The sequence below is a fragment of the Bos indicus genome, chromosome 23, assembly GCF_029378745.1.
Source record: "Bos indicus isolate NIAB-ARS_2022 breed Sahiwal x Tharparkar chromosome 23, NIAB-ARS_B.indTharparkar_mat_pri_1.0, whole genome shotgun sequence".
Classification (NCBI taxonomy): domain Eukaryota; kingdom Metazoa; phylum Chordata; class Mammalia; order Artiodactyla; family Bovidae; genus Bos; species Bos indicus.
In genome coordinates, this window is record NC_091782.1 from 34,758,131 (window position 1) to 34,785,658 (window position 27,528).

The window sequence follows — 27,528 nt, forward strand, 5'->3', positions numbered from 1 at the left end:
TGTTGATTTGATTTCTCAGGTCATCTGTGGGCGGTTTCATGCAGGTGGATTCAGAGGAGCTGGGTAGTTGTCTAAGAGCTCCCTGCTAGAATTGTAAAGATGACCATTACCCAAGTCTAGAATATTCTTACACCTGCATACAGATTTGCTTCACTACATTCTTAGTTTCAGGACAGAAACAGTGTTGACACCTGTCTCCTGTTTGGCTCCTCTGATGGGATTGCTAGATTAGGCAAACAGAAGGCAAACAGAAATCTACATTTCAGGTAAACAATGAATATATTTTCAGCATAGATAGGTTCCAAGTATTGTATGGGATATACTTTGAGCAGCAACTCTACTCTCGGAGACCCTCATGGTTATTTGCTGACAGCCCTGCTTTGAGTCCCTTCCATCTTCTCAGTGGATTTAACCCAGGGAAACCTCAGCCATGGCTTTTTCTGTCACTAGTGAGCTTCTGTGGGCACTCTGGGACCTTGAGGTCTTCTGACTGTTGCGGTTGGGGACTTTGCTTTTCCTCTGTCCTCAATGGGCTTTCACCATGGAGCTCACGTAGCCAGCCATTGGAGGGAGTGTAGCTTTGTAATTAGCAGCTTGATCTTTCATCACAATCTGCCCTCTTCAGAAACCTGGCCTTACCACTTATCAGCCCCGTGAACATGGACAAGTTTTTTAGCCTTTCTGGACCTTGGTCTTCTCCTTTATAGAGTGAAAATGAGTGTTACCTGTTCTGTCTGGCTGCTCAGAGGATTAAGTGATTTCCAACACAAAAAACACTTAAAACAATATCTGTCATATGATAGGCACTCAATACACGTCAATTACCTTTACGATTATTACTCTGTCTTGAGCTTCTGGTATAGCTTAGGAATGAGATTATTTATAGGAATTCAGCTTGTTCTTGAATCTGGCTTGATTATCCTAACAGAGTGATCACTTTGCCCCAGACTGGCCTTTCTCTCCTCCATGCAAAGCCTTTAGGGTGGTTGATCCTCGTTTCACCCTACTGTTGTCAGGCTAACCTGGAGCTGGCACTGTCAACTCCATCCTCAGAGTAACTCACACCCTGTAGTCCCGCATCCATTGCTCCAAATTTGATTGCTTCTCCCCGGGTGCTCTGTGCAGCAATCTGCCTGAGGAATCTCTCTACAAGGAGACACTTAAGAGTAATGAGCTACCTCCTCTACCCTCCCTACCTCAGCCATTTTTCTTCTTCACACATAACCAAGATCAGCAACTCTCATAAGTTGTGGTTCTCATTTTTCAAATTTAATAGCTTTTCACAACCTCTTAGTGCCTGGAGCTGTCACCTTCCTGCTGTCTGCCTGCTGCCCATGACAATTAAGACCCTGCCATGCTTCCCATTTATTGACCTGCATGCTGAATAGTTGGATTTGGAATGTCCTCAAATTTTGAAAGGTTGTTGGCTACTCACTGATGAAAGAGTAGATGTTACAGAATAATCCTCCTTAAATTGAAGCGTGGAATACATTTTTTTGCCTTGTTACTAGAAAAGGGCATGAAAAATTCTTGATATAATGAAGCTTGGGAAAATTCGTGTAATTTACCGATATAGAAGTTAAAATAGACACTGTTAGTTTAAGAAATCTGATGTTTCTGATTTGAGACATTTGTGGGTTTTTTCTTTTTAAATCTTTAACTGCTACAAAAACACCACCAAGGTAGAGAGGAAATGGAACGTTTATACCTCATTTTCTATCACCATAACCCCTTCACAGTTTGATAAGAAATGGAAAAGAAATCACTAAGCCTCCTACTTTGCTGCAATCTAGCTGTCATTCTGAAACAGGGTTGCCAGAATTAGCAAATAAAAATGCAGAACACTCAATTACATTGCAGATAAATGAGGAATTTCCAGTGTATGTCAAATATTGTGTGAGACATATTTTTAAATTGTTATTTATCTGAAATTCATATTTAACTGGGCATCCTGTATTTTGGCAACCATGCTCTGAAATCTTAAACTAATTCGAGTTGAACTTAGGTTCGGTACACTATAATAGGGACCAAGGTTTGTAGAGTGATCATAAATCATAGATTTGTCTTTATCACTACATTCTATCCTCATATTGGCCTCAGTTGGCTTTAAACCAACTTAGCTTTTTTGTGAGAGCTATCCCTAAAGGTGACTTTATTCTGATGGCTCTGTTGATCTCTAACATGTATTATATTGTGATGTGCCATTTATCTTCACTGTTTTTTAAACAATTTTTAAAATAATTGATTCGTTATCATTTTTTAATGCTGGGTCTCGGTTGCTGAGCAGCTTTCTCTCGTTGCGGGGAGTAGGGCTACTCTCTTGTTGCGCAGGCTTCTCATTGTGATGGCTTCTCTTGTCGTGGAACACAGGCTCTCGAGCGTTTGGACTTCAGTAGTTGCTGCACATGGGCTCAGTATTTGCGGCTCCTGGGCTCTAGAGCACAGGTTCAACAGTTGCGGTACACAGGCTTAGCTGCTCCTCAGCATGTGGAATCTTCCCAGATCTGGGATCGAACTTGTGTCTCCTGCATTGGCAGACGGATTCTTTAACACTGAGCCACCAGGGAAGCCGTTATCTTCACTTTTAAAATTACCTACTGATGATCAGTCTATATTTCCTTGGATATTTGAGCTTTAGCTATTAATAGTTTTCCTCTCATGAATTTTGTGTTCAACCAACTGTAGTTGTTTATAATGCATGTAAGCCCAATAAGGTTAATTTTTATTTACACCATTTCATAAACCTAAGGACAATTTTTCATCCAGGTCTGTTAGATGCACAAAACACAACTGGAAGTTGGATGTGAGCACCATGAAGTATATCAACCCTCCAGGCAGCTTCTGCCAAGATGAACTAGGTAAATACCTTCCATATTGATCAATGTTTTCTGCTGTCACTGTTATTGGGGACCTTCTTGTCAACTTGTTTCCAATTTCACTTGAAGCTTTGGTTACATTCTGATTTTAACCTGTGGACATTAAGTCTTTTAAAAATAGCTAACACTGAAAATTCTAAACAGAATTTCTTCAGAAGGTCCCTTCGTTCATTCATTCATTTGTTCAGTAAGCATTTGATGAGATCATGCCAGGTGTAAACCGTTGTCCTGGGTATTAAGAGAATCAAAGATGGATAAGAAAGAGTCATCTTTTGTCTGCATGACTGGACTCCCTGCTTCTGTGCTTGCTTCCTGCAGTTCATTCTGCTTATAGCACCCAGATTGGTATATATTTCTAATTTAATGTTTATCTTATATTGGAGTAGAGTTGATTTACAATGTTGTGTTAGTTTCAGGTATGCTGTGCTGTGTTGTGCTTAGTTGCTCAAACGTGTCCAACTCTTTGTGATGCCATGGACTGTAGCCTGCCAGGCTTCTCTGTCCATGGAATTCTTTATACGAGAATACTGGAGTGGTTTGCATGCCCTCCTCCAGGGGATCTTCCCAGCTCAGAGATCAAACCCAGGTCTTCTTCACTGCAGGTGGATTCTTTACTGTCTGAGCCACCAGGGAAGCCCTTCAGGTATACAAGGCTGATATTTTAAAAATCAAAATTAATTCATGTCATTCCCCTGCTTAAAACTCTCCACTGGGTTTCCTAACACACTGAAAAATATGCATCCCTTTGACCTGGCAATTCCACATCCAAGGCTGTTTCCTAAGGTCTTGATAATCCTTGATATGTCAAAAGATATAGGTATGAAAATGTTCATTCATAGCAATACTGTCTAAAGAGAAAGATTTAAAACAATCAAAACATTAAAAATAATTCCACTGTGTCTTAAAAGTGATACTATTGAAGGAATTAAATAATTAGAGATTTTTGATAGATAAAGCAAAAAAGCAGATTATAAATGTTACATATAGTAAGACACAATTATGAGAAATGTATATGCATAAGCAGTGTGGATGAGGGCAGTCTTAACACTGGTTATCTGTGAAGGGAGCTAAATGGAGGGCTTCCTGCCTGGACCTCCAGACTGGAAACTGTGTTTACACCAGCTCAACATCTTTTTCAGGCTCAAATTATTGTACATGGGATAGGATACTAGGGCCACTGTTGTCCAGATGTCTTGGTGAGACCAACTCCTAATCATTTTTTAAAGAAGGGTGTGGCCTGCCAAGGCATTCTCCCAGTTCCCAGAGCAGAGGTGTCACTGAGGTGCATGTCCTTTCCCAATCAACCCCAAAGAGATGTGACAGCAGGTTATTCTGGGGTAAGTTGCTAATTCCTTTGATGGCAAGTGCATCCTTCCCCATCCCTCGAAAGGATGTCTGGACCTCTAGCTTCTTTTGCCAGTAAGCTCCATTCCATGTCTGTTGAGCTAGCTTAGGAAACCTGCAGACTGCTTGTTAACAGAAGCTAGTAACAGGCACTATACAAATACTCTTAAATTCATTTGGCAGAAAACAGGTTAGAAGCAAAGGTTGAAACTATTAAACTGTGTAAGTTAGAGGACAATAGACTATCAACTTAATGAGTATATAACCCAGAAATTTATAGCTGCTTAAGGGCTTTTACAACACCTCTAAGTCTTTTGGAATAGACAGCTAGTGGGAAGCTACTCTTTAGCACAGGGAGCTCAGCTTGGTGCTCTGCGATGACCTAGAAAGGTGGATTGGAGGTGGGGTGGGAAGGAGGTCCAAGAGGGAGGGGAGATGTATATATATAGCAACAGATATGTATATGTGTATATATATATCCCTCTAGCTGATTTACTTCATTGTACAGCAGAAACTAGAATGACATTGTAAAGCAATTATACTCCAATTAAAAAAAAAAGACTTTTTTTTTTTATGTACGTCTTAAATAATCCACATATCTCCCCTGTGACTTGGACCTTTGGAGCAAGAGGAAGGGATTTCCCACTCAGCAGAAAGTTGATCAAATGGAAGGTAGATCGAAGGTGGAAACTGATGTAGAGGGTTTCTGGCCAGAGGTGACAGCAGGCCAGTGGAGGGCAGGTGGTAACAAGATGCACTGAAGTTTTCAGCTTTTGCCCCAGTGAGGAAATGCAGAGAGAGTGGAAAATTTTAACTGAGTCCACTTTTCATCCAGTGCTACCAATGCTGTAGTGATTCCCTACCACAAAAAATTGTTATTTATAATAATCATAAAACTGAATAATCTCAGTTCACATGAGACCAAGCCGTCCTTCTCTTTCACGGGATATGATCATCATTAAAAAGGTAGAAGTCAGGAAAGTAGAAGGAAGAAGATGCTCACCTAAACTCCCATCACCTCAAGACAACCTCTGTTTAGGTATCTTTTCTTCCAGTTGTCACCAAGTTCCCCTTCCTCTCTCTCCCCAGCCTTCTCCTCCTTCTTTTAATAGAGATATAATTCATGTACTATAAAATTCACCCTTTTAGAGTATGCAGCTCAATGGTTTTTAGTATTTTCATATATTGAGCCATTACCACCACTCTCTAATTCCAGAACATTCTCATCATCCCCAAAAGAAACCTTATAACTATTAGCAGTCACTCCCATTCCCCTCTTCCTTCAGCCCCTGGCAATCAATAATCTATTTTATGCCTCTGTGGTTTTTTTCTGTATTGAACCAAGCTGGCATAAACCCCACTTAGCCATGGCTACAATTCTTTTTTATATTGCTAAACTGTATTTGCTAATATTTGGTTAAGGATTTTTATGTCTATGTTTGTAAGGACTCCCACCCAGATGACTCAATGGTAAATAATCTGCCTGCCGATGCAGGAGACACGTGTTTGATCCCTGGGTGAGGAAGACCACCTGGAGTAGGAAATGGCAACCTATTCCCGTATTCTTTCCTAGGCAGGAAAGAGGAGCCCGGCGGGCTGCAGTCCGTGGGGTCACAAAGAGTCAGACACGGCTGAGCAGCTAAACAACAACAACAAAATTTGTCAGGAACATTGGTCTGTAGTTTTCCTATTTTGAGATGTCTTTGTCTGGTCCTGGGATCAGGGTAATAAAATTGCCCTCATAAAGTAAGTTGGGAAGTGTTCCCTCCTCTTCTATTTATTGGAAGAGCTTGTGAAGTATTGGTGTTGGTTCTTCTTTAGTCATTAGGTCAGATTCACCAGTGAAGCTATCTAGGCTTAGACTAATGTTTGTGAAGGTTTTTGTTTACTAATTAAATCTGTTATTTGTTATGGGTCTTCTCAGGTATTCTATTTCTTCTCATCAGTTTTGTTAATTTGTTTCTTCCTAAGAATTTCTCATTTCATCTGGGTTATCAATTTGTTGATGTATAATAATCATAATATTTCCTTGTATTCTTTTTTATTCTGTAAAGTTGATAGTAACATCCCCTTTTTCATTCTTGATTTTAGTAATTTGAGCCCTTTCTCTCTTTTATTAGTCTAGCTGAAGGTTTGAAAATTTTGTTAATCTTTTCAAAGAGCATATTCCTGTTTTCATTTTTTCTTATAGTATCAATTCTGTTTATTTTAGCTCTTTTAAATATTTCCTTTCTTTTGTTTGTTTTGGGTTTAGTTTATGCCTCTTTTTCTAATTTCATGAGATGGAAGGTTAGGTTTTTTACTTGAGATCTTTTTAATTACAGATGTGTACTGGTATAAATTTCATTATATGCACTATACTGTTTTAGCTGCATTCCATAAGTTTCAGCATGTTATAGTTTCATTTTTATTTGTCTCAAAGTATTTTCTAACTTCTCTTGTGATTTTCTTCTTTAAACTATTTGTATTTAGGAGTATATTGTTTGTTTCTACATATTTCTGAATTTTCCAACTTTCTTCTCTTATTGGTATCTAATTTCATTTCATTGTGGTCAGGGAACATACTTTATATGACTTGAAACTTTTAAATTTATTGACATTTGTTTTTTGGCCTAACATATGGTTTGTACTGGTTTGTGGAGATATTTCACATGTACCTGAGAAGAATGTGTATTCTGTATTTGGGGGGAGTGTTATCTGTTGGGTCTGGTTGGTTTATAGTGTTGTTCAAGTCTTCTGTTTCTTTGTTGATTTTCAGTCTAGCTCCATCTTCAGTCATCTTTTTAGGCATATTTTTATAACTAATTATAATTACTCTCTATATTATTTTTGTATCCTGTTTTTGTCTTGTTAATATGTCAGATTCTATATATACATACTTTTAAGTATGCTTACATTAAAACTTTATTTAGCCAGTTCTCTGCTGTTGACATTTATGCTGTTCACAGATTTTTTCTTTTTTTTTTGCCTTCAAAACCAAAACTGTGATCTTTATGCTTAAGAACTTCTCTGTTTTTGGAGTTATTTTTGTAAGATAGTTGCATTACTGGCAAAAGGGTATGAGTAATTATTTTGGGGGGAGCTTCCCTGGTGGCTCAGACAGTAAAGAGTCTGCCTGCAATGTGGGAGACCTGGGTTTGATTCCTGGATCAGGGAGATCCCCTGGAGAAGGAAATGGCAACCCACTCTAGCATATTGCCTGAAGAATTCCATGGACAGAGGAGCCTAATGGGCTACAGTCCATGGGGTTGCAAAGAGTCGGACATGACTGAGCACCGTTCACACATACACCCAATTAATGTATTTACCCATATTTAACATTTTGTACACCTTAACGTAAAGATGGGCTCCACAGGGACTAATAACCTAAATGAGAAAGGTAAGACCGTAAAAGTAATGGAAGAAGTATAGAATATCTTTGTGACCTAGAGATTGGTGACTTCCTGACAAACAGCATTTCAAAAGTACAGCTCAAAAGGCAACCCCCCGCCTACACACACACACAAAACCCTGGTAAATATGAATTCATCAGTACTAAAGATTTCTGCTAAATGGAGGACACAGACAAAGACATATAATAGTTTGGGTGATTATTTTTCAATATTTACAACCAACAGGAGAATATGTTCTAGCATATAAGAAGAAAGTGAAAGGGGTTAGTCACTCAGTCCTGTCCGATTCTTTGTGACCCCATGGACTGTAACCCGACAGGCTCCTCTGTCCAGAGGATTTCCCAGGCAAGAATACTGGAGTGGGTTGCCATTCTCTTAAGTAAAGCAAATTGACAAGAAAGGATAGGAAGCTCAATACAAAAATGAAGAACAGGTATCAACTAGCATTTTACCAATGAATCCCCAAAGGTCAATAAGCATATGAAAATATGCTTAAATTCGTTAATTATCAGAAAACTGCTAACCAAAGCAATGAGATGTTACTGTAGGGTTTTTTTATTGGTAAAAATAAACCAAGGAACTGCCAAATGTTGTCAGAGATATAAAGATATAAAAATCTTCATGCATGTGGCAGAGATGTGGCCGGTGCAGCTATGCTAGAGAATAATCCAACAGTGACTAGTCAGAGGAGGTTTATGGACCATACACCGTGATCCATCAGTCTCACTTCTGTGTATGCACCGGAGAAATCTTGTGGTGATGGAGTCAAGGAGGGTAAATCAGTAAAATGTGGTGAACCACAGAATACTAACTTACAGTTAGAGGAAGTGGACTAGATGTACACGTGGCAACATGAAAGAATCTTAAAAACAGAGTATTGAGTGAAAAAGAGTAAGAAACAGACTGGAGACCCAGTACCATTTATATGAATTAAAATGCACACATAAAATATAATGCATACTTTGCCTGAGCATTTAAATGATAATCCTGTAGGAGAGGAGAGAGAAATAACAATGAGAAACAGATAAAGGGAATAAGTAAATAAATAAGTAAGTAAGTAGCTTTGCCTGGACTGAGTATAATGTGTCATGAACTAAAAAATATGGTTAACCTGGTCCTCTTTACTTGAGGTCCTAAATGAATAAATGAGTCCATTATTCATTCATCCATTCTTTAGTATGTATTGCATTACAGTCCATTTTTTAGAATGACCCAGTTTTTGTTCCCACTAACTAGTTAATAAGCTTTCCTTTCTCCTCATACTTTACCAGCTTGAGGCATTCTTAGTTTTTCAGACTTTTCTCATTTGAATCAAAAAAATAGCATCACTGTTGTTTTAAATTAAGCTTGTTTCTCAAGTATGATGCTAATATATTTTCCAAACATGTTTGCCAGTTTTCATTGGTGGTAGAACTTTTTCATCTTACATTTGTATATATTCAGATTTTCCACTGGAATTGTTTCCATTGCTATTAAATTTAGAAGTCCTCCCTTTGATATTCTATTTATAGCCACTCGGAAGCTTCTCATTGTGTCTTTAATAAACTAGATAATAAACTAGAATACTTAAATAACCAGTTGCACAGCACCATTGTTAGATAGCCCTTCCTTTTCCACCCTCTCTTAGAATATTAAAGCTGTTTAATAACTGTTACTTAATAACTAGGGTTTCCCAGGTTGCAATAGTGGTAAAGAATCCACCTCCCAATGCAGGAGATGCAGGAAACATGGGTTCAATTCCTGGGTTGGGAAGGTCCCCTGGAGTAGGAAGTAGCAATCCACTCCAGTATTCTTGCCTAGAAAATCCCATTGACACAGGAGTGTGGTGGGCTACAGTTCATGGGGTCACAAAGAGTTAGACACAACTGAGCAACTGAGCACACATATTTCTTTTCCTGCTTTTCTTAAGAGAGAACAATTCTAAAGAAGGAAAATCTTTACGAGTGGTTATCAATGCAGTTTTCTGAGAATCTACCATAATACTTTGTACTTTTGAGTTGATATTTGTTATTAATAGTATATAGTCTTATCAATACTGAGCTTTCTCTTTAACTCTTCATTCTTGAAAGATAAAGTAATTGCCATAATAATATTATTATTGATTAAATGCTTTCTTTGTGCCAGGCATAGTGCTAGACACTGTTGGATCTCTTATATTGTTTACTGTCTACAACAACTCTATGAAGTATGTGTCATAACTCTATTTTATGATCAGGCAACTGCAGCCCAGGATGTTGATAATAAGCATCTCAGTCACAATCCCCACCCTAATGTTTCCAAATCCAGCACTCTTTCTATTTCGTGACACTGTTTTCCAGCAATGATATAGCCTGAAAATAATAATAAAATGTATCTTTATTGTATTGCTTGCATTTTCAAGGGCACAGTTTAATAATAGTGGTGATATTAAATGTCCTTTGTGTATTTCTGATTTTATTAAGAAAGCCAGTTGTGTTTTGCTATTAAATAAGTTGATAACTCTTATTAGGAAAATGCTAATTAATGTGCTTCTATTAAATTCTTAAACAGTATTTAAAAGATATAAAAATAATAAACCACCATGTGCCCAGCACTCAGCTTAAGACATGCCTGAGATTCCATGAGCTCCTTAAGTGTAGTATGAATAAAAGAAATAAATGGGTGTCAGTCTTCAGCCCTCATCTCAGTAGGTATTGCTTGACCTAAATTAGCATTGCTTTTTCTTTCTGATTTCCTTTGATTTTTGTACTCTGAGTATCTGAGCCATACATTTCTATTTCAGTGATGCTTTTTAAACATAATTTTGTTGTTGTTATTAATTCAAATTTGTTCCCCTTTGGTTCTAGTTGTGGAAGAGAGTAAAGAAAATGAACTTTTGCTTCTAGAACTGAATCCTCCTAACCCCTGGGATTCAGAGCCCAGATCTCCTGAAGATTTGGCTTTTGGGGAAGTTCAGGTAAGGAAACATTAAATTATAATTATCTTAAAAATAAAACTAAGATACACACACACACACACACACATATATATTTTATATTACCTTGAATATTCTTGGATGTGGCTACTTAGGACTAATAGTATAGTTATCCTGAACTCTTGAGCAAATTTTTTAGAAACACCCAGAATTTGGCAGGGATTACAAGGTAATATCAGAGAAGGCAATGGCAACCCACTCCAGTACTCTTGCCTGGAAAATCCCATGGACCGAGGAGCCTGGTAGGCTACAGTCCATGGGGTTGCTAAGAGTTGGGCACGACTGAGCAATTTCACTTTCATTTTTCACTTTCATGCATTGGAGAAGGAAATGGCAACCCACTCCAGTACTCTTGCCTGGAGAATCCCAGGGACAGAGGAGCCTAGTGGGCTGCTGTCTATGGGGTCGCACAAAGTCGGACACAACTGGAGCGACTTAGCAGCAGCAGCAGCAGCACAAGGTAATATATCCAGAAAAAAAAAAAAAAAAAGGCAGAAAAACTTTTAGCAGAGGTCCCAAAGGAGAGTCATGCAAAACTATGGAAGAAATTCAGAAATTTCCCTTGATTCCAAATCACTGTCAGATTAAACGACCAGTTGTCTTATCTCTGCATGTTGCCCTGAGATCTTTACAAACCTTGTGCACTTCCTACATTTAAAAGAGTTTCCTCCAGAGAAAATGCTTTGGTAGTTTGAGAGAATTAAACAATCCAAAATGATTTTTTCTGATGTATCTGGGAAGCTTGTGGAAATGGGCTGTTACTTTTCTGAGGAAGCAAAAGGGACCCTATCCAGAATAGGCATAATCATCTGAATTTGATTTGTTGACTTCTCCTTACCCTCGCTTTTGGCCTCTCACCCTGGAGTTTCTACCCCACCCCTCTGCTGCTGGGTGTTTTCCTTTATCCGATGAGTGTGCCAGATCAGAGGAAGGGAGTGAAGCACTAATTTAGAATCCTCGAGTCTGTGCCAGTTTCTAAGTCATTGTTTATAGCCATTTTCAGAGGACCCTGACTCCCTGAGCGAGTCAGCAGGTAAGTTAGAAGAGAAAAGTCTCACAAGCCTGTTTCTCCAGGCTGTGTGGCTATGCCAGCCCCACGTCGTGTGGCCTCCACCTGTAGCAGCTCGAAGAAGGATCTCAGTTCCCCGACCAGAGATTGAGGTCAGGCTGCAGCAGTGAGAATGCCGAATCCTAGCCACTGGACCACGAGGGCCAGTGGCCCTGGTTTGTCTGCTTTGTAGAAATAAATTTCAACAAAGGGATGGAAAATAGTGAAACAGATAAAGTATTTATTAGGAGGAAAGGTGTACATGTGAATAGATAGAGGGCTCAGAGAGAAAGAGTCATGCCTTTGTGGTAGTTTAAATCACTTGTATGGGGCATTTCTTTGGGGTTTCCTTCAGCCAGTCGTCTTGCTTTGCTGGGTTCTGAGTCGTGTTTGGTTCATCTCAGGGTCCTCCCACATGTGCACCTGCATCTCTTGGCCAAGGTGGATCTAGTGAGGAGGCCTACGGGAAGGTTCACATCACTTACCACGTGGTGGTGTCCCCTCCCTATTTGACCTCTGAGTAGCCTCTCTGCGCATGTAGTTGGAAGGTCTCCTTGACCTTAAGAATGAAGAACATGTGGTCTTTTTACCTCTTATCTGGACAGGGTACAGTTTCTTCTCCTTCCTCCTATTATCTTTGTCTTGGAGTATCTGTCCACAGGGGACAGACTCCAGCTGCCCAGCCAGGGCCCACCTGTCTCCTGCCTCAAACCCACCAAGAATCATTCATCATTCATTCAGTGACTATTTCCAGCCAGTCTGGCATTTAAATCCCTAAGTATCTACCATCACATCTCTAATGGCCTTTCCTTGTAAATTGTGCTTTGAAGGACTGATGGCAAAAGATATTCTGCAGTGCAGACTGTAAATAAGCATTTAGGAGCTAATTTAGATAGAGTAGAGCTGGATGAATCGGTTTGACACCTGAAATCCACTACGAGTATTTCTTTCCTAACAAAGCAGTGACGTGTACCAGGAGTTGTTTTCTATATAAAGGTCCCCACCTCACTGAACATGCTCAGGAGCAAAGTTCTCCAATGTGACTTGTCCACTAACCAGCCCAGTTCATTGTTGCTGACTGACGATGACTCAATAATCTGATTCTCACTGTCTTCTGACAGATAACATACCTTACTCATGCCTGCATGGACCTCAAGCTGGGGGACAAGAGGATGGTGTTTGACCCTTGGTTAACGGGTCCTGCTTTTGCCCGAGGATGGTGGTTACTACATGAGCCTCCATCTGATTGGCTGGAGAGGCTGTGCCAAGCGGACCTAATTTACATCAGTCACATGCACTCAGACCACCTGAGGTAATGAAGTCTGAGCACTGAACTCTGAAGGAAATGCTGCAGTAACGGCATCACTGGTTTTCAGGTTCTTTTGTGATCCCTGATCAATTTGAGGCCGATTCAGTGGGGCTGATGAGAAGAGAACTAACTTGGATAAATGCGTATGTTTGTGTAGCATAATGTTTAAAGTGTTTTCACGCTTTGGTGGTTTACTCGCTAAGTCGTGTCCGACTCTTGCAACCCTGTCAAGCTCCTCTGTTAGTGGGATTCTCCAGGCAAGAATCTGGAATGGGTTGCCATTTCTTTCTCCAGGGGATCTTCCCGACCCAGGAATCCAACCCAGGTCTCCTGCCTTGCAGGCAGATTCTTTACCGACTGAACTATGAGGGAAGATATTTTCATGCTTTATACCATTACAAATGCAAAAGGGGCCATTGTGGGAGTAAGACAGGAGTTAATAACTCTCCACGCTCTCACTTCCCACCCTCAGGCTACTTGGTAAAAGTCTAGGTTTAAGGATCATCAATGTTGACTCCCTTTTTCAGTTCAACCTTTATGGCAGGGACCAGTACACAGGTGTAACTCTTCTCAGTTTTACAAGCCATATGGTTGGTGTTACAGTGACTTAGTTCAGCTGTGGTAGTACAAGAGCAGCCATAAATGGTCCTCAGTCAGCCTGATTGTCTTCTAATAAATCTGATTTATGGACAATGACATGTGAATATCATAAAGTTTTCATGGATCACCAGATAGGATTGTCCTTTTGATTTCCTTCTCAACCATTTAAAAAGGTAAAAGGCATTCATAGACTATAGCAGCAGGTTGCTGTGGTTTGCCAACTCTTGATTCATAGCTTTTCAACAGTGAGCTCCCACCTTTTGAACTCTGAGTCCACTTCATCCTTTACTGAAACCACAGCTGTGTGATGCTAAGGATAGGAACTGAAACTTCCTTAACCCAGGTCATTAACAGGAAGTAGAAAGAGGAGCTTGAATTTATAATCATCAACAGGAAGGGAAAAGAGAAGCTTGAATTTATAAAACCACAGCCATTTGCAAATGAACGGTTACCAAAAGAGATGGGGTCAGATTTCCAACCCCTGGTTTCATTTCAGGGTCCTCCTTCTTCATCCTTATTTAGAAGTTTGTGTCACAGCTTCTAGGGTGCTGATATAAACATATAGCCCTGCCCACTTGTTCTAACATGAAGCAATTTCACCTTACTTTTCTTTGCTGTGACTTTTGGTGACAAAGTTCACATGAAGGAGACTCTTTGATAGAAATGTCCATGATGAGGGGAAGTATGTTTGCTGGTTGACCGGCCCCTTGATTTTTCTATTGAAAGTATATTGAAAGCATATGAGATCTCTAAGGCATGAATATGTTCTCTCTCTCCTCTTTAAGGAAACTAAAAGCTTAAGTAGTTAGCTGCTTTAGTAACAAATTACCTGCAATACACAAAAACTGAACATCACCCACAGGGATATTGTGCTAAGATTAAAAATCTGCTATGGACTGCGTGATACCTTTGATCCATGCAAGCTTCTGGAACCAAAGATGTACAACTGCAGAATTATGAAAGTTCTGGGTTCACGCATTGTGTAATAACAGCATGTGGAGCTAATTTTATGCAGGTGGTATAGAGAAAACAGTATCACATAAACTAAGTGCTTGCTTTATAGTACCTGTTAAAAGATGTCCATGGTCCTGTGTGTCAGTTGCTCAGTTGTGTCAGACTCTGTGACCCCATGGACTGTAGCCCAGCAGGCTCCTCTGTTCATGGAATTTTCCAGGCAAGAATCCTGGAGTAGTTTGCTATTTCCTACTCCAGGGGATCTTCCCAGGGATCAAACCCCGGTCCCCTGCACTTTTTACGGTCTGAGCTACCAAGGGAGAAGCAAGGGGGAAAGCCCAGTGTACTGGGCTGTAGAAAACAGTCTTTAGTCAAACAAATGTGATTTGTTATGTAAATACATGAGTATTATATTGGGCTTCCCAGATGGTGCTAGTGATACAGTACCTGCCTCCCAATGTAGGTGATGTAAGAGATGCAGTTTCGATCTCTGGGTCTGGAAAACCCCCTGGAGGAGGGCATGGCAACCAACTCCAGTATTCTTGCTTGGAGAATCCCATGGACAGAAGAGCCTGGCAGGCACAGTCCATAGGGTCACAAAAAGAAGGATACAACTGAAATCACTTAGCAGCAGCACACATGAGTATCATAATGAATAATACTTATAGATGCCAGTGAGAATTATCAACAATTTAAAAATCACAAAGCAATAAACATTGATTTTAGAATAACCTATCCTAACTCCCAAAGTCCCTTAAAGTAGATTTAAGTGGTTAACCCAGAGATTGAAGACTTATTCAAAGAATCCTTGATTTTTTGAAGCCTTTGTTTTTAAAGAAGAAAACATACCGGTTTTTTCCCCTCCAGATTCTACTTATTTAATATAGGTCTGGAACTTGAATATTAGTTAATGAGTAGTTATTAAGTATAGTTAATAAGTGCTGATATGCTGATTTTGTTTATGCTTTTCTTATTATTAAATGTCTTATTTCACCTGATATTATACTCTATGCACAAGTCTGATTCTTAAGCCAGACAGCATATTCATTTAAGTTGTAATTGCCTTCTAGTAGAAGAAGCACTAAGTTTAGGATCATAAAACCTGAATTTTAATACCAATTTACTATTTGTTAACCATATATTTCTGAATATGTGTTCTCATTTATTAAAAACAAAAACATAGAGCTTTTCTCTTTTTTTTGGTGAGAAGAAATAAAATACCATAAATAAAATACTAGTGAAAATGCCTAAGACCATGATTGATATATAAGAGTTACCTAAACAGCCTTTTGTTTATTATTCATGTTTTGCCACACCCCACAGTAGCATATAATCCTTTGATATAATGAATACTCAGAAATGAGAGTTGACAATCTGTGAAGATGTTCAAAAGTGCTCGGATGGTTAATTGTATACTGAGTTGGAATTACTCCAAATGGTGAATGTTATTTTCTTCTACACTAAATTTTACTGTCTTGCCTAGCTGGTAACTGACTCTCCTTAAGGACAAATCATTCATTCTACATGCCACCATGTGGCTATCAATCTGTTGACAGTTGAAAAAGCACCCCTAATGACAGGCAATTCACAGGTTCTCCTCGTTTTCTGACCAAGACCTTTCTTTTATTGGGAGCTGCTGGTTGAGAGGTGAGAAAAAATGAAGATTCTGGAGACCTTCACCTACCAGAAACCTCTTCAAGCAGGAGTTTTCCACTTTGTACCTTCTGTTAGAACTACCCTTTTTCAAAGCAGCATCAGTATGGAAAATGGAATTTGCACTCCTGGTTTGATGTATATTCTGTGGTATATGATATGTTTTCCCAATAAAGAGGAATCTGCTAGGAAATTCCCCTCATTGTTACAGTCAACCTTGAGGGAAAACCCTGTTTTTTGGACTCGGGAGGGTCTGGTTTTTCCGTTCCTTGCTTCTTGGTCAACATGCTGGTGTGAGGGGCAAGCTGTCTCTTATACTAGATGATCCAGTTTTTTCACCTTTCAAACTTCCCATCTTTCTGATCCTAGTTACCCCACACTGAAGAAGCTTGCTGGGAGAAGACCAGATATCCCCATTTATGTTGGAAAAACAGAAAGACCTGTATTTTGGAATCTGAATCAGAGTGGTGTCCAGTTGACTAATATCAATGTAGTGCCATTTGGAATATGGCAGCAGGTCAGATATCAGTGTTTTTTCCACACTTTTCAGTTATATTTTCTGGGGGTAAATTTTAAGTGAGGTAGTTGCTTTAATACTGAAGAAACAATGACTTACTTTTTCCATATGTAGTACTATGTAAGTATGTATTACTGTATAAATCTCTATTTGGGCTAAAATAAAAGGTGGCTTTTCTCTCCATAAATCAATGGCATGACTTTACTGGATAATAAATCTAATTCTGAATAAAAGGGATTTCTTTCCAGAAGAGATGATCATTTACTCAAATATTGAACAAAAAGCCAAACTGACATAAACAGTGGTTGGTTTTATTGTTAAATTCCAGGTAGACAAAAATCTCCGATTCATGATCTTGATGGATGGCATTCATCCTGAAATGGACACTTGCATTATCGTGGAATACAAAGGTATTTTCTTATTTTCATCAGCAATGAAAAATGAAACATACTCTTGGTAGGAAGGATAATGATAGCTATCCAAAGTTCCATCCTATCTTCATCTTCTTCTTCCATCTTCATTTTCCATAAGATATAGTATGTTCTATCCCTGTCTTAGGAAAATGGACTGTCACTGAGATAATCTCAGAAAATCTGTCACTCAGAGAAAAAATTAGCAGTAACATACTCTGTGTGGTGACAGGTGCAAGGATTTTTTTCATAAGGGAAGAGATACTCTATATTACCCCTATAAGTGATGGACAGGGAGGCCTGGTGTGCTGCGATTCATGGGGTCGCAAAGAGTCGGACACAACTGAGCAACTGAACTGAACTGAACTGAACATCTTCAAAACTGCCTTTATTAAGTGTTTTACTTTCATATTGACATATTATAATGCAATGTAATCATACACTTCTGCTTTTCATGTGAGAAGAGATGGCTTTACCCCAACAGTTATTAAATAGAATTCCCAAAAGGTTGAGAGATTTGTGTTGATTTGGTTATTTTTCCTCCCTGCATCATTTGAGCTCAACATCTGAAGATAGTTGGCTAAGGAAAGTAGTCTGTCTATGATCTTGAAGGAAATCAAGGTTATTATCCTCATCCAGAACCAACCAAATCAGTCAGGAGGAGTTTGATTTTGTTGGCCTAGGATTTCAAACTATGGTGTTCAAGATTTCACCTTGAGTATTTATGCCACATAATTTTTCCACAGGTCATAAGATACTCAATACAGTGGATTGCACCAGACCCAATGGAGGAAGGCTGCCTATGAAGGTTGATTTAATGATGAGTGATTTTGCTGGAGGAGCATCAGGCTTTCCGATGACTTTCAGTGGTGGAAAGTTTACTGGTAATACTTTATTTCGAAGTGATGCCAGGGAGCAGGCATGGCATTTTGCTAAATGCTTTGCAAATCAATACAAAGATAACTAAAACATGGTTCTTCCCAGCAAGAAGCTTACAATCTTACTGGGAAACCAGACTTGCAAATCACAGATTGCAGACTAAGGTTCCCAGCTCAAAGCGTGCTAATGGGGCATGAAAGAAACACTAAGGGGATTAGGGAGCATCTCAGGATAAGTCAAGAAAAAGAATCATTTGGATCAGTTGGATTCCTGATGTAGACCATAGAGCAGAACAGGAAGAGTCTGACATTGGTAATCCAGGCTTAAATGCTCTTGGTATGAGGTTCAGAATAGAGTGTGGGCACCTTGAGGTAGGCATATGCCCTTGGTTTGGTGGAATGCTCATACTGGGAGGGATGGAGCAAAGGAAGCCCCTCTAAAGTATGGGGTTATGGGGGTCTGGGGAGCAGGGAAAATAGGTAAATAGTGGTCAAAGAGTATAAACTTCCAGTTATAAGGTGAATATGTTCTGGGGGTGTGATGTACAGCATAGTGACTACAGTTAACACCATTGTGCTCTGTACTTGAAAGTTGCTAAAAGAGCAGATCTTATGTGTTCTAACACATGGAAAATGGTAACGAGGTGATGGAGGTAATAAGCTAACCTTATTGTGTAATCATTAGGCATGCATGCATGCAATGAAATCCCCATGGTGTGTACTTTAAACTTATTTAAAATTACACATCAGTTTTATCTCAAAGCTAGAAAAAATGTGCAATCCAAGGAAGAAGCACTTCTGCTCTGGGTCTAAGTGTAGTGCTAGGTTTGGGATGGGGGAGGGTGTGTAAGTGGTACATTTTGTTCACACTTTTGCTCAATACTAGCATTGAAAGTGCTTAATATATGTTCACTTAATAAATGCATATGTTTTGTAAGCGATCTCTGTTTAATGATGTGGCAGAAATGCCCTACTTGCAATATGAAGAAAGCCTTGTACAGTTCCTTCCTTTCTTCTCTTAAGTCTGTATTCATTGCTTCCCAGAATGTGTCACCACGTGAGACATAGAGGGGAGGTGCTGTCCTTAGTGGGTTAACAATGTGACTGGGGAGGCAACATATACCTACTAAAGCAGAATTCCATCCTTTTTTAAAAGATTTATTTATTTGATTTTTGGCTGTACTGTCTTCATTGCTGTGCATGGGCTTTCTCTAGTTGCGGTAAGTTGGGGCTACTCTCTAGTTGCGGTGCATGGGCTTCTCATTGTGGTGGCCTGTCTTATTGCAGAGCATGGGCTCTAGGCATGGGGACCTCAGTAGTTGCGGTGCTTTGGCTCAGTAGTTGTAGCTCTTGGGCTCTAGAGTGCTGGCTCAGTAGTTATGGTGCACAGACTTAGTTGCTCCACAGCATGTGGGATCTTCCTGGACCAGGGATCAAACCCGTGTCCCCTGCGTTAGCAGGATTCTTTACCACTGAGCCACCAGGGAAGTCCCAGAATGTCATTCTTATGTGAGTATGTGTATGTGTGTGTTTGCATGTGCACATATATTTAAGAAGGTCCAGAATATACCAGAACATTAATAATTAAATGTTAATAGTGATCAGGTCTAGCTTATGGATAATTTTTTTTTTTTTTTCTGTCTCCTTGTCTGTGTTCAACAGATGTTCGTAGCAGTAGGAGGAGGAGCAGTTCCCTGACACAGTATCCCACATGCTCTGGGCCCTGCCTAAATTCTCAACTTCCTTTACTGTCTGTATCCCCATTGCTTGACCAATGTCAGCCCATATTGGCCTGCTTTTTGTTCCTTAGACTCGATACACCAGGCACATCCATGCCCTGGTCTTTGCATGTGCTGTTTCCACTGCCTGAAGTGCTATTACCCCTGACCTCCGCACAGTGGCCAATGCCTCTTCTATGTTTGTCTGTATTCTATGACTCCAATGTCATCTCCACTAACTGCCCTGTCTAATACCCACCTCCTCACCCCAGCCACTCTCTATCCCATGATCCTATTTTACCTCCTTCCTAGATCATCACTATTTGAAATAAACTTATTTACTTATTTATTATTTGCATCTTTCACTAGAATGACTGCTCCATGAGAGCAAGGAACTGCTTTTTCTTGTTCATCATTGTATTCTCCATGCCTTGAACCATGTGGGCTCATAGTAGGTGCTCAATAAATATTGAGCAAATGAATGAATGAGCAAATGAACAAGCTGTGAGGTAGGCATCACAATTCCACTTCACAGAGGAGAAAACAAACGTAAAGAATTTAAGTAGTGGAGCTGCATTTTGACCCTAAGTCTTAACTGACTCCAACATCCAGACCCTTGACCACTGCACACCCTCAGGGTGTAACAAACGTGCTTTGCATTTATAATCCACCCAGATAGCAAAGCCATTTCCATGTTAGAAGAGCATTAAGCAATATGAGAATTACAGCGCTCTTAAAACATACATACGTGCAAGGTACAACTATACGTGCCACCCTGTGTATTCAGCTAGGTCCACATGAATTGCCATAAACAAGGAGAGGGTTCAGTGTCCTTGGCTAATTCAGGAACGTTTTCCTAGTAACCAAATGAAATTTGCATAATAAAGCCACTAATGACAAAGAGTTTTGGTCTACATCTGAGTGTCAGCTGTCAATTTTTATCTCCTGAAAGATTTCTCTACTAGAGCTTTTGTTTTTCTCTGATTTCTGAACAGAGGAGACTAATCCAAACCCTGTCATTCCAGAGGAATGGAAAGCCCAGTTCATTAAAACAGAAAGGAAGAAACTCCTGAACTACAAGGCTCGGCTGGTGAAGGACCTACAACCCCGAATTTATTGCCCCTTTGCTGGGTATTTTGTGGAATCCCACCCCTCAGACAAGTATGGCTGGACATTTTGTATAACGTATTTACACACGAGTTAATGTATTCTGGGATGAATGATTTAGTTGTAAATGCAACACAGAATGAGAGAGAATAATTGGTAGAAATCTGGAGTTTATTTAACAAGCTGCCTGAGAACGGAGAGCATGAATGAAAGCAATGCTTGGCAGCTAGAGTTAATCCAGATAGATTTTTGTCCAGAAGGATCCTGGAAAGGATAAAGGCAAGTTATATGTATTCAGTATACACTAGAAATTGAACTGGGGCATTTAATCAAGTCATTTAGTTTTCTCAATGACACTGTAAGGTAGGTATCATTATGCCTATTCAAGTTGGTTGAAACTCAGGGGCTAAGAGATTTGCCCAAATCACTCTGTTGGAAACACTGGAGTTAAGAAATGAATCCTGGTATGCTTAGCTCTGGAGCTCTTTTCTCTACACCACACTATATCTCAGAATAGAGACTGTATCATTATCAAGTTATAGTCTCATTTTTGAGTGTCTGAAAGGATTTCTCTTGCAGCAGCATAACTTCTAGATCTTGTTTTTCAAGTGTATTTTTTGGAGGCCAGTGAGTTTTCTTTGAGAATGTTTGAAGGTATTCATTTTAATGGTCACATGAAGTTTGGAGGAGCAGAGTCTCTAGACCTGATCCAGCATTACCTGGTATCTGTTCTGATTGCTTGGTGTCAGGAGAAAGGGCCAGGAGATCCCAGGGGAGGGTCAGATGACTGGAACAGCAAGAAGGACAGTCAGAGAGGCAGCTCTGAGCCAAATGGCATGGAACCATTTCAATATTTTAGCAACTATTATGCCTCCTAGCTGAGCATCAGTTCTGTCCTTTAAACAATGGGAAAAGGAGCAGACACAAAGATTTTGCTGCCATTTACAGCTCTCACACATCACACTATATGGAAATACCCAAGAACTGAGGAACTGGACTGTGGTGATATTTTGCACTCCATACTGTCTTGAACGGTGATGAGCATCTGTTAAAAGATGTAAAGAGAAAGTATGTCCAAGATCAATCTGAGAGAGTCTGCTGGAGAAGGTGAAACAGGGTGTCATTCTATTACTTTCATGTTCTAAGCTATGGGTCACTCAAGGGAAAAGTAAAAATTGATAGAAATATTTACCACATGACACCGGAGAATATTAAAGTCAGGACAGTGAGGAAGTATTTCTGAGCTTGAATTAAAAAAAAAAAAAAAAAAAAAGACCCAGAGGATTTCCTTATTTGGCTTCATGTTATGCGTTTCATGTCAAACCTTATAGTCTGAAGGCAGATAAGTTAAGCATCCTTAGGGATGACCTTGGAATTAGATAAAATAACAGACATTTGAAGTGTTTTAATCTATTATGGAAAATGTGAGAAGGAAATAATTGTTTTGCAGGGGACCCACAAAAGGGATCTCTGCCTGAAAGGTTAAGAATGGACCAGGTGGCTTAGAGAGGTAGAGAGACAGTCTGTATCTGTGGAAAAACAGAAATACGGGCAGAGAAAAAGAATGCATTGTATTCATGGAAGAATTCAAGTAACTGGATTTCTAGTCATCAACTATGAAGACTAGCAGGTAGTAAAATAGTATTTTTGAAGTACTAACTGGAGAAGGCAATGGCACCCCACTCCAGTACTCTTGCCTGGAAAATCCCGTGGACAGAGGAGCCTGGTAGGCTGCAGTCCATGGGGTCTCTAGGAGTCAGACTCGACTGAGCAACTTCACTTTCACTTTTCACTTTCGTGCATTGGAGAAGGAAATGGCAACCCACTCCAGTGTTCTTGCCTGGAGAATCCCAGGGACGGGGGAGCCTGGTGGGCTGCCGTCTCTGGGGTCGCACAGAGTTGGACACGACTGAAGCAACTTAGCAGCAGCAGCAGCAAGGAAAAAAAGAACGGTCAACACAGATTCTATATCCAGTGAAAATATCCTTCAAGAATGAAGGTAAGATAAAAACATTCCCAGATGAAAGGAAAACTAAGACAATTCATTACAAGAAGAGCTCCTTTAAGAGAAATGCCAAAGAAAGTTATACAGATAAAAGGAAAATGACTCTAGAGGGACACTTGTGGAGGAACCACACTACCCAATTGTAAGACTCACTATAAAACTACAGAAATCAAGATAGCATGATATTGATGAGGGGATAAACACATAGGTAAGTGAAATAGAACCTGAAAATAGACCCACCTACATATAGCCATTTGATTTTTGACAAAGGTACAAAAACCATTCAACGGGGAAAGGATAGTTTTTTCAATGAATGTTATTTGAACAATTGGACATTCATGTGCAAAAAATGAACCTCAGTGTAAACCCCACACTGTATCCCCCAAAATAAGTCTAAATGGATCATAAATAAAAATGTAAATATAAAACTATGAAACTTTCAGAGGAAGATATAGGAGAAAATCTGCATGAGCTTGGGTTAAGCAAAGGCTTCTTAGATATGACACCAAAGCACAATAAGTTCAGTGAAAATTTTAATACATTGGGCTTTATCAAAACTAAAATGTTTACTCTGTGAAAGACACTACTAAGGGAGTAAAATGACAAGCTGCAGACTGTGAGAAAATGTTTGCAAGTCATATATCTGATTAACAATTTGTGTTTAAAATATATAATTAACTTTCAAAATTCAGTGTAAGGAAGCAAAGAACTAAAAAATAAATGGGCAAAATATTTAAATAAATTCTTCACCAAAGAAGATATATTGATGCAAATAGGCATAAGAAATGATATGCCTATATCATCAGCCATTAGAGAATACAGATTAAAACTGCAGTGAAATAAGAATTAAAAGTAATAAAAGTTATTAATAAAATTTTAATATAATTAAAATTAATAAAATTAAAATTAATAAATAAGAATGAAAATTAATAAAATTTAATGAAAGATTACCACTATCCAATTATGACAAAGATACAGAACAATAAGACTTCTCAGACACTGCTGTTGAGAATTCAAAATGATACAGCTATCTGAAAATCAGTTTGACTGTTTCTTTAAATACACATTTATCATACAATCCAGAAGTTCCATTCATGGGTAATTACCCTAGAGAAACTAAACTTTTATTGAACACAAAAACTACACACAAATATTAATAGTAGTTCTATTCATAATTACCAGATCAACTCAAATATCCTTCAACAGGTGAACGGATAAACAAGCCATAGTATATCCACACTATAAATGCAATACAAAATAGATAGCTGTTGATATATACAACAACATAGACGAATCTCAAAGGCATCATGCTAAGAGAAAGAAGTCAGCCTCAAAAGATTACGAATGGTGTGATTCCACTTACATGACATTCCAGAAAAGGCAAAACTACTGGATGGAGAGCAGATTGGTGGTTGCCAAGGGCTGGGCTGAGGGGAGAGTTTGACGGGCCAACACGAGGGAATTTTAAGAGAACAGAGTATAGAGCGGAGAGAACTGCTCTGTATCCTGACTGCAGTGGTAGTTGCACAAATCTACACATATGTTAAAATTCGTAGAGTTGATCACCCCAAACAGTCCAAAAATTGGATCTAAGTAATCTTAAAAATTAAAAAACCTAAACAGTTATTCTTAACACCTCAGCCATGTTAATTAAAGCTATATGTTTATTTAGATCATATTTGTAAGACAACGCATATCTTAATATATGCACATTTTATATGAGTCACAACCCTTCAAAAGAAACAAAATATAAAGTTTATTCATTTAGTAAATCTTGAAGCATAGCTTTATTATTATGTTCAAATGTTATATTTTAATTTTTTTACAAGATTCTGTCAGTTATATAGAGCATTTATTTCATTACACAGTTACTCAGGTGTTAACGATGATAGTGTCTTTATGAGCAAACTCCAGTGCCATAAGATCCCCATTATGATCAGTAACTAGAGCATTTTGTGTACAAAGGGCAGGGACTTCCCATAAGCAGACAGGGAATGCATGTGTCATTTCTACTCAGAGTACATTTATCTGTAAATTTGTCGGGTAGTAAAGAAATAGTCCTTGAGATTCATTTTTATGGCAAAATCCTGTAAGTACTGACCATAATTTCTCATCAACTGAGGCTTCAGAGTACAATAGGAGAAATAGTGTACATGGAATTTAGGCTCTTCCCTACTACCACTTATTAGGACAATTTTTTTTTTTTTAACTTTTCTGGGCTTCATGTGTCTCATCACTAAAACCTGACTGCTTTCATTTTGAAGTTCTATGTTGTCTGGTGACATATCTACATGTGTCTTATCAATTAATATGTCCTATTGCTGATGTGTTCCCTTTATTACTTCTTGTTGATATTCTGTAGCTGTCTCACATCTTCCAAATGTTTTCAGATAGACTGGTCTAAGGCTAAATAATAATTTCTTTTGATCAATACTATTGATCATTCATTCATTCATCTATTGAGCAGCATGTTCTTGGTGCTGGAGAACCAGGGATGAAATGATTGTCTTCAGAGTTGGAAGAGAAAAACAATGATAATGTAGAATGATAAATGCTGTGGTACATGCATGTTCTGAAGGCAGTGGGATAGAGGCGGGAGTCCGAAAATGACTGTTGGAAACTATGGATGGGATGATTGAAACAAAGTTTTGAAGTATGAGTAAACCCTGACCAAGAAAGATAGAAAGATGCTGAGATGAGTGACTGCAGTTCAGGGTAGGGGACGGAGGCAGGTGTTTGAGGAAGCGGGGAGGAGGGAACCGAGAGAACCAGACAGTGAACACCACTATGTGCCACTCAGACATGACTTGGATTGATCCTTAAGAATGAGGAACCCGGGAAAGGGGTCTGATGAGCAGAGACATGATCAGATGTGCACCAGGGAGGTTAGGCTGTATGTATGGCGGGAAGGGAGATAGGAATGTCGATCCTGGAGACCAGTCTGAAAATCATACAACAATCTCGAAGGATTGATGAAAAACATGGGAGACTGAGAAGAGAATTCAGATTCTAGAAATATCAAGGAAGTTGCATTGTGAGAACTTGAAGAACTGGATATGATGGTTTCTTACCACTGGGGACACTTGACCACTTAACATGATGCTGGCATTTAAAGTGATTACAAGCCATTGTTCTGGTATTAGTGGTTGGCAAATGTTACCCTTGGTACTCAAAATACCCCTCAGAGGGTGGCATCTGAGTATGTATTAATTTTATTATTATTTTAGAGGTGGAGACAAAGAAGTTAAAGAATTTTGTGAACACCACACATTGTGTTTTAGGAAGAGTAATCTGATAGTGTCATGTTTCTCAGGAGGCAAGGAAACCAGGTAATGAATCATTTTGAGATGAGAGGTAGGAAGAAGATGACACAAAGAGGTGACACTGCTTCAAACTGAGGGCTGTGCCAGTGGAAGGACATTCACATGTGCAGGAAGGAAGTAGTTAGACATCTTTGGGTGGACAGACATCTTTACTCATGTCTGCAAAACTGATCCCAAGATCATAAATAATGTAAGTCACCTTGGAGCTATGAAATTGCAGTGCTTACATATGTCTGTATATCTGGCTGAAAATATCTATCCAGTCTAGGTCGCCAAGCTGTAGCACAAGAAAGTAAAATTCCCTTTAACAAAAATGCTTGGGTCACCCATGTCTGATGAAGTACAGTGACAAAGCCTGTTTCTCTGAATCTCTCTTTTTTGACTCCAGCACCACCACAATTACCTTCCCAAATAACGTTGAAATTGATGACTTAGAACTTTTCCAGAAAGACTGTGGTTTGTAATTAAACTTGGGAGATACTCAGCTCTGATCAATAACACAATGAGAAACTAGATCTCAGGAGGGGCTATGACCGCGGATGTGTGTGTGTTCTTTTCTAACCAGTGGATTTTAATGGTTTTAATTGGAAAGACTTTTTTTTGGGGGGAGGGTGGTTTATAAAACACAGAAATTTATTTCTCACACATCTGAAGCCTGGAAAGTCTAAGATCAACGTGCTGGCAGACTTAGTGTCTACTGAGGGCCTGCTATGTGGTTCATAGATGCCTATCTTTTTTAATATAAACTGACATGGTGGAAGGGGTTGGAAAGATTTGTCAGACTTTCTCCTAAAGCTGGGGAGAGGCTCCTCCTTGTGGCCTCCTGGGAAGGTCAAGCCCCGCTCTGGCGATAGAGCTCTGGATGGACTCTGCTGACCTGGGCCAAGTCACCTGGCCCCTCTGACCCTTAGTCTCTTTCCGTATAAAATGAGAGTAATAAAGGCAGGTATCTCATTAGTGGGTTGTAAAGATAAAAACAGTTAGTTCGTGTTATTTGCTTAGCATTTACATACCAGTTAATATTTAATCATCCATATATTTAATTAAAGGGCTTTCCTTATAGCTTAGCTGGTAAAGAATCTGCCTGCAGTGCAGGAGACCTGGGTTCAGTTCCTGGGATGGGAAGATCCCCTGGAGAAGGAAATGGCAACCCACTCCAGTATTCTTGCCTGGAGAATCCCACAGATAGAGGAGACTGGCAGGCTACAGTCCATGAGGTTGCAAGAGTCAGACACAACTTAGCGACTAAATTGCCACCACCACCATATTTAATTAATATTAAATACAATAAAACAAGCCAATATTCTATACACCTGAAACTAACACACTATTATAAACAACTATCAGATCAGATCAGTCGCTCAGTCGTGTCCAACTCTTTGCGACCCAGTGAATCGCAGCACGCCAGGCCTCCCTGTCCATCACCAACTCCCGGAGTTCA

General features: G+C 39.3%; 1 protein-coding gene across 5 annotated transcripts in view; it reads left to right on the forward strand.

Moving 5' to 3' along the window:
- Window positions 1–27,528, forward strand: part of LOC109577194 (cytidine monophosphate-N-acetylneuraminic acid hydroxylase) — an 82,745-nt gene that overhangs the window by 38,386 nt on the left and 16,831 nt on the right. For 3 of the 5 annotated variants that reach the window (XM_019986004.2, XM_019985998.2, XM_019986000.2), the window contains exons 4-10: window positions 2,767–2,858; window positions 10,438–10,547; window positions 12,735–12,925; window positions 16,499–16,646; window positions 16,975–17,056; window positions 17,803–17,940; window positions 20,648–20,813. In XM_019986004.2, coding sequence (XP_019841563.2) covers window positions 2,767–2,858; window positions 10,438–10,547; window positions 12,735–12,925; window positions 16,499–16,646; window positions 16,975–17,056; window positions 17,803–17,940; window positions 20,648–20,813 — 927 coding nt within the window. The remainder of the gene's footprint in view (window positions 1–2,766; window positions 2,859–10,437; window positions 10,548–12,734; window positions 12,926–16,498; window positions 16,647–16,974; window positions 17,057–17,802; window positions 17,941–20,647; window positions 20,814–27,528) is intronic. The other 2 variants (XM_019986001.2, XM_019986005.2) reach the window with 2 other exon arrangements.